Below are 15,432 nucleotides of genomic sequence, written 5' to 3' on the forward strand. Positions count from 1 at the left end.
ATCTTCCTGGTAAGACTGTAATTTCTTGTGTAGTGTTTCTCTGGAGAAGGGCAGCTTTATTGAGCTATAATTCACATACTGTGCAGTTCACCTATTTGAAGTGTACAATGCAGTGGCTTTTAGTGTATTCACAGATATGTGCAGTCATTAATACTGTCCATTTTAAAACATTTACATCACCTCAGAAAGAAACCAAATAGGTGGAACACACAGGATGTTTAGGGCAGTGAAACTATTCCATATTGCATAGGATACTGTAATGGTGGATACATAGCATACATTTGTCAAAATGTAGAATGTACAACACCAAGAGTAAATCCTAAATGTAAATGATGTGTCATTGTATGTTTATTTATTGTAACAAATGTACCCCTCTGGTGCAGATGTTGATAATGGGAGGCTGTACATGTGTGTGGCATGGGTATGTGGGTACTCTGTACTCCTGCGCAGTTTTGCTGTGACCCTAAAGCTGATCTAAAAAATCTTTTTGAAAAAGAAAGGAACCCCATTTCCTTTAGCTATCACCTCTTATCCCCACTTCCCACTAATAATTGGGAATAGTTATTACTATTAGTTACCATTTACTAATGCTAATAGTTACCATTTACTAAGAGCTTAATGTGCAAATAATTGCATCATCCAACTTAATCTTCATGACAACTCTATGTTAAAGTTGAGAATGTTGAAGCTTATAAATGACAGGGTGCCTGGGTGGCTCAGTGGTTGGGTGACTGACCCTTGATTTTGTTTCAGGTCATGATTTCATGGTTGGTGGGATCAGGCCCTGCATGGGGCTCTGTGCTGACAGTGCAGAGCCTGCTTCAGATTCTCTGCCCCTCCCCTGCTTTCACTCTCTCACATACCCAATAAATAAACAAACAAACAAAATTCCAAAATGCCATGTATGTAGAAAAATATTTCTGTAACTGATGATGAAATTACTGCCTGTGTTTTCTTCTAGTTTTATTGTTTCAGGTCTCACATTTAGGTCTTTAATCATTCTGAGTTTATGTTTGTGTATGATACAAGAAAGTGGTCTGGGGGTGCCTGGCTGGCGCAGTCGGAAGAGCATGTGACTCATGATCTCAGGGTCATGAGTTCAACTCCCACGTAGGGTATAGAGATTACTTAAATAAACAGGTATTTGTTAAAGAAAGGAAGAAAGATGGCCAGTTTCATTCTTTTGCATGTAGTTGCCCATTTGTTGTTGTCCATGTAATCCCAGCACCATTTGTTGAAGAGACTATCTTTTCCCCATTGTATGTTCTTGCCTCCTTTATCATAGATTAATTGACCATATACACGTGGGCTTATTTCTGTGCTCTCTATAATACATCTGTAGGATATGAATCAGGATTCTATGTATTAAAATTTTTTATAGATACTACCAATTGTCTATTTAAAGGCTGCACCACTTCAGCTTTGTGCATAATTAGAACCCAAATCTTTATCTAAATACCATTCTTCTCCACAAGGAGCTTAGTAGTATGACTGGTTTGGGACCTGTGGCAGGTAAAGAATAAAGTCAGCCTAGGACATCTTGTGCCAAAAAATAAGGAAGTCCTCAAAGACTAATGGGGTCTTGTCAAAGGATACAAAGAGCCAGCTGCAAGAGGCCCTGATGACCAAATTTGGGACAATTTGAACATCAAACAAATGCTTCTATTACATTAAATTTTTAAAAATCAGTGAACCTCTAGTGATACCAAGCAAAAGGTAGTAGAAGGAGAGAGTAAAGCTCTTTTTTAAAGAATACTAGCTAATAAATGCAGAAGGAATTACAGTATTAAAAAACAATGACCATTTCTCAACCCCCAATGTAATATGTAAAATTTAATTCAAGCATGGATTATTATGGAGGCTAAAACTAGGTGAGAGGTTGTTGAACTGTTTACATGGTGCTACAGATTACTTTCTAACCAGTCACAAAGAGAAAGAAATACATAACTTTATACTAGAGAAATCCTGCAGTTACTACATTAATCAAATAATCAAACTCAACATCACTAATCCAGGACATCCTAGGACATCATGTGCTGTTTTGTTGGATTCATTAAAAAGTACCCAATTCAGGGCCCCTTGGTGGCTCAGTCACTTAAACATTCAACTTCAGCTCAGGTCATGATCTCACAGCTTGTGAGTTCAAGCCCTGTGTCAGGCTCTGTGCTGACAGCTCGGGGCCTGGAGCCTGCTTTGAGTACTATGTCTCCCTCTCTTCTGCCCCTCCCCTGCTCACACTGTGTCTCTTTCTCTCTCTCAAAAATGAATAAACATTAAAATTTTTTTTTTAAAAAGAAGTACCCAATTCAGTTACGAATTCTTTTAAAAAAATGTTTAACCTAAACTTAATCATCCCTCACGATTATCTGCAGGGTTACTCTCTATAGTTAGAATTGATTATTCTGCTGTATAACTTATGTAAGTTATGTTAGTGACTTCTCTAAGTCTCAGAGTCCTCACTAGTAAAACAGTAATAGTAGATCAGATATGTGTGCAAAAACCTAAATATACTGTTTAGTTTGTATAGTTTGTAACCTACAAATAGTTTAGTGTATAGTAAGAATTTAGGATATTGGTTCACCTCTGCTGTCGAATAAATCCATTCATGACCAACATGGAAACAGCTGAATGAAAACAACATTTCTTTTTTCCACAAATAATTTCCTTGTCTTCATTATTCCGTGTAATGTGATAGTATGTTTTATAAATTCCCTACACTTGCTTAGATCCATAAGCTAATGAAGTCTCAAATATGCCAGAAGTCCTTCTAATCCCAAATGTTCAGAGGAGATTTTAGGTAGGAGAGCATGGATTAGAGTATTTTTGTACTGTATAAATTTAGATTGACCTGTGACAAAATTACCAATTATATACAAAAATGGTCAAATAGCAATTTTATGTAGTTCAGCCTAATGCATGCCTTAGTGGTAGAGCCTTGGTACATTATCTTTATTTGCCAAGCAGACTTTTTTCTTGTACGTTTTAGAGAAAGATTTGTTCAGGGGTGGCTGGTGCCTCAGTTGGTTAAGCGTCCAGCTGTTGGTTTCAGCTCAGGTCATGGCTCAAGGTTTGTGGGATTGAGTCCTGCGTTGGGCTCTGCTGACAGCGCAGAGCCTGCTTGGGATTCTGTCTCTCCCTCTCTTCTGCCTCTCACCTGCTCGTGCGTGTGCGTGCACACTCTCTCTCAAAAATTACAATAAAAATAAACATTATTTTTAAAAATTTTAAGAAGATTTAGAGAAAGATTTGTTCAGAGGAGGACAGAGGAAGGATTTGGATCAGTTCAGGTTCGAAGGGAATTGTGATGTGATGTGGTATTCTAATTATCTCAGGGTGTTTCTTCATTTCATACTCTCCACTCCCACCCCATCTGCATTAGTTATTCTTTTCAGTTACTTCTTGGCTCTTCTCTGCCTTTTTTCCCAGGTAGTGGGAAATGAGGCAAAGGACAGAACATTTTTTCATTTCTTCTTTTTTCCTCTCTTTGAACTCTGGATTGGTCTTTTTGAATAGGCAGTTGCAGAATCTTGAAAACTTGAGAGTTGTAGTTTCTCAGAATTTCTTTCACAGGTAGCACTTAGAAATAATAATGTACTTTTTTTTTTTTTTTTTTTTTTACTGGTAGAATATGGAAGTTAGGACAGGTTGAGGTATTTCTTTTTTTTTTATGTTTCAAGTTTTTATTTAAATTCTAGGTAGGTAACATACAGTGTAATATTAGTTTCAGGAGAATTTAGTGATTCATCACTTACATGTAATATCCAGTGCTCATCATAACAAGTGCCCTCCTTAATCCCCATCATCTATTTAGCCCATCCCCCACCCGTCTGCCTCTAGCAGCCCTCAGTTTGTTCTCTATAGTTAACAGTTTCTCTTATGGTTTGCCTCCCTCTTTTTTTTTCTTTCCCCATGTTCATCTGTTTTGTTTCTTAAATTCAACATAACAGTGAAATCATACAGTATTTTTCTTTCTCTGATGTATTTTGCTTAGCATTATACTCTCTAGGTCCATCATTTGTTGTTGCAAATGCAAGATTCAATTCTTTTTTATGGCTGAGTAATATTCCATGGTGTGTATGTATGTATGTATGTGTGTACGTACATGCATATATATACGTATGTGTATATGTATATGCGTACATACATATACATATATAATACATATATGGATATACACATATATGTACATACATATATATGTATATATGCCACATTTTCTTTATCCATTTATCAGTCAGTGGATATTTGGGATCTTTCCATAATTTGGCTATTGTTGAGAGTGCTGCTGTAAACATCAAGGTACATGTGCCCCTTTAAATCAGTGTCTTTGTATCCTTTGGATAAATACCTAGTAGTGCAGTTGCTGAGTCGCATAGTAGTTCTGTTTTTCACTTTTTGTGGAACCTCCATACTGTTTTCCAGAGTGGCCACACCAGTTTGCATTCCCGCCAGCAGTGCAAAAGTGTTTTCCTTTCTCTGCATCCTCGCTAATACCTGTTGTTCCCTGAGTTGTTAAATTTTAGCCATTCTGACAGGTGTGAAGTAGTATCTTATTGTAGTTTTGATTTATATATTCCCAATGATGAGTGATGTTGAACATCTTTTCATTTGTCTCTTGGCTATCTGTATGTCTTCTTTGGAAAAATGTCTATTCGTGTCTTCCGTCCATTTCTTCACAGGATTATTCGGTTTTTGTATGTTGCATTTGGTAAGTTCTTTATAGATTTTGGATACTAACCCTTTATCAGATGTGTCATTTGCAAAGATCTTCTCTCATTCCAGCGGTTTCCTTTTAGTTTTGTTGATTGTTCGCTATGCAGAAGTTTTGTCTTGATGAGGTCCCAATAGTTCATATTTGCTTTTGTTTCCCTTCCCTCCAGAGACATGTCTAGTAAGAAGTTGCTGTGGCTGAGATCAAAGAGGTTGCTGCCTGTGTTCTCATCTAGGATTTTGACAGTTCTCTGCCTCACATTTAGGTCTTTCATCCATTTTGAATTTAGTTTCGTGTATGGTGTAAGAAAAGTGGTCGAGTTTCATTCTTCTGCATGTCTCTGTCCAGTTTTCCCAACACCATTTGTTGAAGAGACTTTCACTGGATATTCTTTCCTGCTTTATCGAAGATGAATTAACCATATAGTTGTGGGTTCATTTCTAGGTTTTCTATTCTGTTCCATTGATCTATGTGTCTGTTTTTGTGCCAATACCATACTGTCTTGATGACTACAGCTTTGTAATATAGCTTGAAGTCTGCAATTGTGATGCCTCCAGCTTTGCTTTTCTTTTTCAGGATTGCTTTGGCTATTCAGGGTCTTTTGTGGTTCCATACAAATTTTAAGATTGTTTGTTGTAGGTCTGTGAAAAATACTGGTGGTTATTTTGATAGGGACTGCACTGAATATGTACATTGCTTTGGGCAGTATAGACATTTTAACAGTATTTGTTCTTCCTGTCCATGAGCATGGAATGTTTTTCCATTTCTTTGTGTTATCTTCAGTTTCTTTCATAAGTGTTTATAGTTTTTGGAGTACAGATCTTTTACCTCTTTGGTTAGATTATTTCCTAGGTTTTTGGTATAATTGTAAATGAGATCACTTTCTTGATTTCTCTCTCTGCTGTTTCATTATTGGTGTATAGAAATGCAACAGATTTCTGTACATTGATTTTGTATCCTGAGACTTTACAGAATTTGTGTATCAGTTCTAGCAATATTTTGGTCTAGCCTTTCGGGTTTCCTACATAGAGTATCATGTCATCTACTAATAGCAAAAGTTTGACTTCTTTCTTGCCGATCTGGATGCCTTTTATTTCTTTTTGTTGTCTGATTGCTGAGGCTAAGACTTCCAGTACTGTGTTAAATAACAATGGTGAGAGTGGACATCCAAGGCAGGTTGAGGAATATTAAATGCACTACATAAACACTGAAGTTGGGGTGCTTGGGTGGCTCAGTCAGTTAAGTGTCCTACTCTTGACTTTGGCTCAGGTTGTGATCTCACGGTTTGTGGGTTCAAGCCCCGCATTGGGCTCTGTTAACAACACGGAGCCTGCTTGGGATTCTGTCTTCTTCTCTCTCTGCCCCTCCCACCATCTCCCTCTCTCTCCCTCTCTCTCAAAATAAAAAAAAGGAAACTTTAAAAAAGCAATGAAGTAATAACTCATAAGAGATTGAGGAAGAAAGTTTTAGGGTGTGAAGGGAGTTTGAAGTTATCACACAACAAGAATCCTCTGTGGGATATAGCTCTTATAGCAAGGTCATAATTGTGTCCCCGTAAGAAAGTGACTTATTTTCCTTAAAAGAATGTGTTCTGGGCAAATGTGTATAACTTAAGTGTTTCCTCAAATAAGAAATAAATTCATTGGAAGATCTTCCCTCTTAAGGAAGTACTGTCAAACCTTATGTATAAATAGCATTATTAAAGTGTTTTGTTGTTGGCAAACCAGATTATTACCAGTGTAAAAATTATTGTTCGTGTCCTAGACAGCTGCTCAGGAAGCAATCCTGCATGCGTCTGGAGATGGCAAACCTGTACCGTCTAAGGACTACTGCATGCTCTATAACCCTCGTTGGACAGATCTTCCAAGTACCCTAGAAAATGCAGTAAGTAAATCACAGTTAATATTTATTTGTAAACATAGAATTATTGAAAGGCAAGAATGAGTATTATATTTTAGTGTGTGAACTAGCTGTAATATATGATGATTAATTATTTTTTTTTGCTTTGGCTTACATGTTTTTCTGTCTGTGGGAAAAACAAGTTAGGGAATTTTAAAATACTTAACTCAAAGCCTGGTTGTCATAAAATATTTCTAATTTAAAAGAACCTGGTATTAAACCAATATTGATACTTTGTCACTGAATGCATTTATTATGAAATATGATCTTTATCATGTTAAAGACATTTCATCTTTTCAGACTTCCATCAGTTTGATGAATCTGACTACCACACCATTGTGCAATCTTTCTGATATTCCACCTGAAGGAATAAAGAGCAAAGCAGTTGTGGTACAGTGGGGAACCTGCCATTTTCTTGAAAAAGCCAGAATTGCAAAAACAGGAGGTGCTGAAGCATTATTGGTTGCCAATAACAGTGTCCTAGTAAGTTGTAAAACTTAAGTAACTCTTGAACTCATGGTATCAAATTTCACAGGAATTGAACTATCTTTTTGGTATGTAATTTATGGGCCAAGTTTTGAATAATCCCATTATAGGGTTATTTTAAAATAAATATTCTGGCAATGATAGGCATTGAACTGGAAAACTTTGTAATTTCTTTTTTTTTTTTAATTTTTTTAATGTTTACTTATTTTTTGAGAGAGAGAGTACGAGCAAGGGAGCTGCAGAGAGAGAAGGAGACAGAATCTGAAAGCAGGCTTCAGGCTCTGAGCTGTCAGCACAGAGTCTGACGTGGGGCTTGAACCCACGAGCCGTGATATCATGACCTGAGACGAAGTCAGACGCTTAACCAACTGAGCCACCCCGCGCCCCTGTAATTTCTTTTCTATTCCTAAATTGAACAAGACTTTGTCCTAACATATTCGTTAGGTACAAACATGTCTGTGTATGTGTGTACACACACACACACACACACACACACACACACACACGTAGGTATATGATATACCTACATATAAGTCAGTTTAAGTTTATGCTAAAAGGATTCCAGTTTGAGAACTCTTACTATTATATCAAGAAAGAACATATGAAACTTTGTTTTATAACTAAAAAAAAGATATAATGTTTATATTTAATGGAATAATGTGTATTTTATTCTGTAAATATACTAGTAGCTCAAAAGTTTTCATAATATGTTTTTTTCTTTCAGTTTCCTCCCTCAGGGAACAAATCTGAATTTCATGATGTGAAAATAGTGATTGCATTTATAAACTACAAAGATTTTAAAGATATGAAGCAGGTACATTAGTAATTATGTATTATACAAAGTTTATACATAGTACAATTCTTTACTTTTAACTATTGATAATAAATTTAAATTATGTATGCTCCATTTGCTAACAAGAAGCTATAAAGGCCAATCAGGTCTTTATTTGGGAAATGTTTATCTCCCAGTGAGCACAAGGTGCTTCAGAGCCCTGACTTTAGAAAAGATAGTGATTTGTTTTGACTTTTTTAATAATCTCTGTTATATCCTTTATCGTAGTTTTAAATCCCTGACAAGATGTGATTGTGTGGAACACTGAACTTTCAAGATTTAATAAACCGAAGTATAGCCTCATAGTTATGACAAGAGAATACATTATGTTGTCAAAAATGGGTCTAGTGTTGTGGATTTTGTAACGTATAGTATCATTTTCAGAGTGAAATGAGAGTATTGCTGCCATAGGCTGTAGTAGAAAGAAAACTAATTCTGATGTTTTAACTGTTATTTTGCCTTTCAGACTCTTGGAGATAACATTACTGTGAAAATGTATTCTCCATCGTGGCCCAACTTTGACTATACTATGGTAGTTATTTTTGTAATTGCTGTGTTCACTGTGGCATTAGGAGGCTATTGGAGTGGTCTAATTGAATTGTAAGTTTAACTAAACTTCAGTGTTTTTGTGATAGATGATTAAAAAAATTATTGTTTGATAATCATTTCAATCATGTTAACAACATTTAAAATTTACCTGACCTCAGAATATAGTGCTAATGAGATAAGATTGCAGGTTTGTCCTCCTGTAGGACATTTAACTTTTCACTGAGAAGAAGGGAGTCATAGCTTCCTCTAACCCTTCTGCTGGTAGGATAACATCGAAATTACATCAAAGGCTTTTTAAAATTAAAATGTTTAATTATCTCTCACAGAAAAGATGAAGATACTTAGTGTCCTAATGTGCCTATTTATTTAGATTGAAAGAAAATAAGCAAGAGAAGGTAGGGCTGGGGTTTTAGCTCTTCCTGAGTTCAGTCATTACAGTGTGACTTCATCATTCTGTTTAATGCTTTAGGAATTCTAAGGATATGAAGCATGTTCACATTTTACTTAAATATGGAAATTCTAAATGTACATAAAATTTAGATTTTCCTGTTTAGTAACAACCTGAAACCAATCTTCTTATAGTTGTGTTTCTTTGGCTCTGGGTTAAAGCAGGCAACATTGTTTAAAAGGATCAGTTCATATTTACAACTCTGAATTTAAAAATGTGCTTCGATCATATTATTTTATGCGTAAAGGACAGTATACTCATCTTGTGAATTGGTCTGTAGGTTCCATTAAAAAGGACTTATTTGCAACTAAGTGAAGTTTATTTGTAATTTCTTTTTTTTTTTTTAACGTTTATTTATTTTGAGAGAGAGAGTGAACGTGTGTGCACGCACATGTGCTCACATACGCTCACATGAGCAGGGGAGGGGCCAAGAGAGGGAGAAAGAGAGCATCCCAAGCAGGCTCTGCACTGTCAGTGCAGAGCCCAACACAGGGCTCAATCCAACAAACCGCGAGATCATGACCTGAGCCAAAATCAAGAGTCAGACGCTCAATCAACTGAGCCACCCAGGCGCCCCTTACCCTTTGTCTTATTACTGTGATGTATCACACTGATTGATTTCTGAATATTAAACTGCCCTTGCATCCTGAACAAAAATCCCAGTCTATTGTGGTTAATGAATTTTTTTTAATTTATTGTTGGATTTGGTTTGCTAATATTTTGTTGAGGATTTTTGCATCTATGTTCATCAGACATATTGACTTACAGTTCTCTTTTTTTGTGGGGGTGGCTTTGTCTGGTTTTGGTACTCCTGGCCTCATAGAATGAGTTTTGAAGCTTTCCTTCCTCTTATTTTTTGGAATAGTTTGAGAAGAATAGATACTCACTTCTCTTTAAATGTTTGGTAGAATTCAGCTGTGAAGCTGTCTGGTCCTGGACTTTTGTTTGTTGGGAGTTTTTTGATTACTGATTCAATTTCATTGCTGGTCCTCAGTCTGTTCAAAGTTTCTATTGCTGATTCAGTTATGGGAGATTGTATGTTTCTAGGAATTTATCCGTTTCTTCTCAGTTGTCCAATTTGTTGCCATTTAATTTTTTATAATATTCTCTTGTAATTCTTTGTATTTCTGTGGTGTTGGTTGTTATTTCTCCTATTTCATTTGTGATTTTGTTTGAGTCCCCCCCCCTCTTTTTTTTTTTTTTTTTTTTATGAGTTTGGCTAAAGGTTTATCAATTTTGTTGGTCTTTTCAAAGAACCAGCTCCTGGTTTCATTTATCTGTTCTATTGTTTTGTGTTTTTTAGTTTCTGTTTCCTTTATTTCTGTTCTGTTATTTGTTATTTCCTTCCTTCTGCTGGTTTTGAGTTTCTTTGTTTCTTCTTTTTCTAGCTCCTTTAGGTGTAAGCTTAGGTTATTTGTTTGAGATTTTTTTCTTGCTTCTTCAGATAGGCCTGTATTGCTATAAACTTCCCTGAAAACTTTTTTTGCTGCATCCCAAAGATTTTGTGCCTTTTTGTTTCTATTTTCATTTGTTTCCATGTAATTTTTTATTTCTTGTTTTATTTTTTTGGTTGACCTATTCATTGTTTAGTAGCATATTATTTAACCTCCATGTTAACTTGTGGTCTTCCCAGCTTTTTTCTTGTGGTTGATTTCCAGTTTCATAGCATTGTGGTCAGAAAAGATGCTTGGTATGACTTTTATCTTTTTTAATTATTGAGGCTTGTTTTGTGGTCTTATATGTGGTCTGTTGTGGAGAATGTTCCATGTGCACTTGAAAAGAATGTGTATTCTGCTGTTTTAAGATGGAAAGTTCTGAATATATCTGTTAAATCCACCTGGTTCAATGGGTCATTCAAAGTCACCATTTCCTTGTTGATTTCCTGTTTGGATGATCAGTCCTTTGATGCAAGTGGGTTGTTAAAGTTCCCTATTATTATTGTATTACTCTCATTTCTTTCCTTTTTGTTTGTTATTAACTGTTTTATGTATTTGGGTGTTTCCATGTTGGGTGCATAAATATGTACAACTGTTATATCTTCTCATTGGATGGTCCCCTTTATTATTATATAGTGTCCTTCTTTGTCTCTTGTTACAGTTTTTAAAGTTTATTTGTTTCTAGGGTACCTGGGTGGCTCAATCAGTTATGTGTCTGACTCTGGATTTTGGTTTAGGTCGTGATCTCACAGTCATGGGATTGAGTCCCAGCCCTGGGCATGGAGCCTGCTTGGGATTCCCTCTCTTTATCTGTCTTTCTCTCTTCTTTCTTTCTGTCTCTCCCTGCCCCATCCAGCCTCTGCCCCTCCTCCACTCTCTCTCTCAGAATAAATATACATTAAAAAATAATAAAGTCTATTTTTTCTGATATAAGTATTGCTACTTCAGCTTTCTTTTCATACCCATGTGCATGATAAATGCTTTTCCTTCCTTTCACTTTCAATCTGCATGTGTCTGCAGGTCTGAAATGAGTCTCTTGTTAGGCAGCATACAGATGGCTCTTCTTTTTTTTATCCATTCTGTCACCCTCTATCTTTTGATTGAAACACTTTGTCTATTTACATTCAAAGTAATTATTGATAGATACGTACTTATTGTCATTTTGTTACTCTTTTTATGATTGTTTTTTTGGTTCTTTTCTGTTTCTTTCCTTGCTCTCTTCTCTGACAATTAGTTGGCTTTCTTTGTGAGATACTTGGATTCCTTTCTTTTTATTTATTTTTTTAATTAATTTATTTATTTTGAGAGAGACAGATACAGCGTGAGTGGAGAGGGGCAGAGAGAGAGGGAGACAGAGAATCCCAAGCAGGCTGTGTGCTGGCAGCACAGAACCTAATGTGGGACTTGACCCCATGAAACTGTAATACCATGACCCAAGCCAAAACCAAGAGTCAGACACTTAACCGACTGAGCCATCCAGGTGCCCCAGCTTTCTTTTTTTTTTTTTTTTGCATATGTTTTACAAGGTTTTTGATTTGTGGTTACCATTAGGTTTATATGTAAATCTGCATATAGCAGTTAGTGTTAACTTGATGGTCACTTACATTTGAACCCATTCTTTACTCTTCTCCCCACCTCCCGGGTTTTAAGTATATGATAGCATACTTTACATCTTTTGATTTTGTGGGTCCCTTGACTGATTTTTTTGGATATACTTATTTTTTACTGCTTTTGTGTTTCCTACTTTTTTTACTCCCACTTATGGTCTTTCCTTTCCACTCCAAGAGTCCCCTTTAACATTTCTTGTAGAGCAGGTTTGGTGGTGATGAATTCTTTTAACTTTTGTTTGTCTGGGAACTTCCTTATCTCTCCTTCTATTCTGAATTATAGCCTTGCTGGATAGAGTATTCTTGGTTGCACATTTTTTCCTTTCAGTACTTTGAATATATCATGCCACCCTTTTCTGGCCTGTATAAGGTTTCTGTTGAAAATTCAGCCTATACCCTTATGAGGTTTCCCTTGTACATAAATGTTTTCTCTTGCTGCTTTTAAAATTCCCTTTCAAAGAGCGCCTGGGTGGCTCAGTCGGTTAAGCGTCCAACTTCAGCTCAGGTCACGATCTCATGGTTCATGAGTTCAAGCCCCATGTCAGGCTCTGTGCTAACAGCTCAGAGCCTGGAGCCTACTTCAGATTCTGTGTCTCCTTCTGTCTCTGCCTCTCCCCTGCTCATGTTCTGTCTCTCTGTGTCTGAAAAATAAATAAACACTAAAAAAATTTTTTTTAATTCTCTCTTTCGAGATTATGAATTTTGAAATTGAGATGGCTGATTCTAAGAGTAAAATAAAGATAGAACTAAGTGTACGTGTGGGTGTGGGTGAGGGGCCTGACCTTATAATACAAGAAAGAGAAGATGAATCAGTGACAAAGGGAAAAATGTTTTGTAAAAAGTAGAATGATTAAGAACATTAGCACCATTTGCAACAACATGGATGGGCTTTGAATGCACTGTGCTATAAGTAAAATAAGTCAGACAGAGAAAGACAAATACTGTATAATGTCACTGATATGTGGAAGCAAACAAAAAAGGAACTCAGAGACTCAGAGTCAGATTGATGGTTCCCAGAGGCAGGGAGTGAGGGTGGCAAAATGAATGAGGGTTATCAAAAGGTACAAACTTCTGGTTATAAAATAAGTAACTCTTGGGGATGCGATGTACAGCATGGTGACTATAATTGGTAAGACTGTATTGTGTATTTGAAAGTTGCTAAGAGAGTAGATCTTAAAAGTTCTTATCACAAGAAAAAAAATGTGACTGTGGTGACGGATGTTAACTATACCTATTGTGACCATTTGGTTATGTATGCAAATACCAAGTCATTATGTTGTATACCTGAAATTAATATTATATGTCAATGAGATCTTAATTTTTAAAAATGAACATATGGACTGTCATTTAGCAAGTAAAAAGAGTTAAAAGAGAAGGGGAAAGAGAATAAAACTTAGGAAAGGGAAAATTTACCAGAACAGGAATTCATAAGTCAGAATTACCTGCCAAATGAAAGATGTACCTTATGCAGAAGGGAAAGATGCCTTGGTTCAGTTTAAAACTGAGAATTAAAGTCTTATTATAATGAAATCATTGGTTCTCAAGCTCCATAAACTCAAGATGGCATGAAAAAAAGCTTAGCTTTTCATTATACATAGCTCTTAAGCTACTTAGGAATATAGTGTTTTAAAAGATGAATTGTTGTATTTTATATGATATAAATCTAGTATATGTTTCCTTTCCAAAAATTGCCTGGTGCTTTTTACTTTGCCATATTTATCTTTTCCTTTAAAGTGTTCTACTGGTTTACTGAATAGGAATATATAAATCTTTCATTGTGCTATATATGAATATATATATCTTTCACTGTGATAAAAATAGCTTTAAGTGTATCTGTTTGCAATGACAGATACCAAAGGTTGGCACCTTTTACCACTCAGATACCACTTTTATTGATACTTCTGTTGATACCTTCACATCCAGCTCTGCAGTTGCCAGAATGTGCTGGTGTGGCTGTCCCCAGACCCTTTCCCTGCTCTTTTCCCAGGCAGCCTCCCTTGAGTCACAAATACTCGATGTAGTGACCATACTAGTCAACAGTTTTCTAATAAGAAAGTGGTATGTTGGTAAATAAGCAGTCTGGCAAGTGGACAATTTGATAGAAGTAAACTTTTTTTAACCTGAAGTTTGTATTGAGCCAGACCTGATGAGAAGGGTCAGGGTGTAAGCAAAGGAAATGAGAGTTTAGTTGATCAGAGCTGAAGGGAGTAGAAGTAAAAAAGTATATAGAGGGCTCCATGTAACTGAGATGAGACAATAAGATGACAGAACAGAGACTGCTCAACAAAGGACACTACTGACCCCTCTTCAACTTTTATCTCTGCTTTTATTAGCTGTGTGGCTTAGCAAGGGTTGTTGCTATGTTAAGGTAGGAGAAAGCTATGTCTTGAACTTCTTTTGAATGCTTTGTAATATCCTGATGAGCACAGAACAGGTATACAGTAAATACTGAGTTGATTGAAAGAAGAATTTAATGTTTACCTGTAAGAGAAGCTAATTTTAGAAGTACTTTACTGTCTGTAACTTGGTAATAAGTATGTTAAAAGAATTGGTTATCATCAGAAATTTATTACATCAATATAGTTTTCAAATTAGATAGTATAAACATCTACAAACATTAATTTGTTTATGTGATAAATATCATCTGTGTCAATAATTTTGCTTCCAGAAAAGAAAAAAGTGTTGTTTCAGAAGTTAGTGATTAATAATAGATCGTCTCTGGAGCACAGAGTTTAATAGGGACCTTTTACTTGCTAGATTAAGTATTTTCTATTTGTTTGGTGTGCAGTTTTTTAAAGTATATTACTTTGTAGTCAGAAACAAATTTAAGCTGGTATTGGAGGTCAATTTTAAAAATAACTGTACCTGGCAGAGATTTTCTCAAGTTCCTGTGTATGTTTATGCAGGGAGAACATGAAGGCCGTGACAAACACTGAAGATAGAGAAATGAGGAGAAAGAAGGAAGAATATTTAACTTTTAGTCCTCTAACAGTTGTAATATTTGTGGTCATCTGCTGTGTTATGATGGTCTTACTTTATTTCTTCTACAAATGGTTGGGTAAGAAATCCTATTTTATATTTGCTACTTTCAGCATACAATTTTTTCATTTACTTCACCAGATTTCCTTTAAGGTATTCTACCTGGAAAGCTTAAGCAAATAATTAAAAAGTGATACTAACTTTTTAAACTATCAGAAGTGTTAGGATCCCCATTACTCTGGGATAAAAAATACTCAGATTGAAAATATACTACATCTTCAGATAAGAACACTACTTCATATGACTTGAAAGAATTGCTGTGACCCCTAAGTTTCCCTCTCTGCACATAAAGCTTGATAGCCCAGTATCTAAGCAGCACACTAAAACTTTATTTTTTTAACTTTATTAAAAGTTTATTAAACTGAATTTGAAGTTTATTTGAATTGCTAATTGATTTGCCTCTGCTCACTCCCAAAGTGTAGTTT

General features: G+C 35.7%; 1 protein-coding gene across 1 annotated transcript in view; it reads left to right on the forward strand.

Annotated features, from left to right (window-relative positions):
* The window catches only part of SPPL2A (signal peptide peptidase like 2A), a 55,530-nt gene that overhangs the window by 12,703 nt on the left and 27,395 nt on the right, over positions 1–15,432 (forward strand). The window contains exons 2-6 of the mRNA XM_019442134.2: positions 6,476–6,595; positions 6,911–7,093; positions 7,821–7,910; positions 8,395–8,528; positions 14,875–15,026. Of these exons, the coding sequence (XP_019297679.1) occupies positions 6,476–6,595; positions 6,911–7,093; positions 7,821–7,910; positions 8,395–8,528; positions 14,875–15,026 (679 nt within the window). The remainder of the gene's footprint in view (positions 1–6,475; positions 6,596–6,910; positions 7,094–7,820; positions 7,911–8,394; positions 8,529–14,874; positions 15,027–15,432) is intronic.

Source organism: Panthera pardus, unplaced genomic scaffold (genome assembly GCF_024362965.1).
Source record: "Panthera pardus isolate Hobbes unplaced genomic scaffold, ASM2436296v1 HiC_scaffold_24, whole genome shotgun sequence".
Lineage (NCBI taxonomy): Eukaryota > Metazoa > Chordata > Mammalia > Carnivora > Felidae > Panthera > Panthera pardus.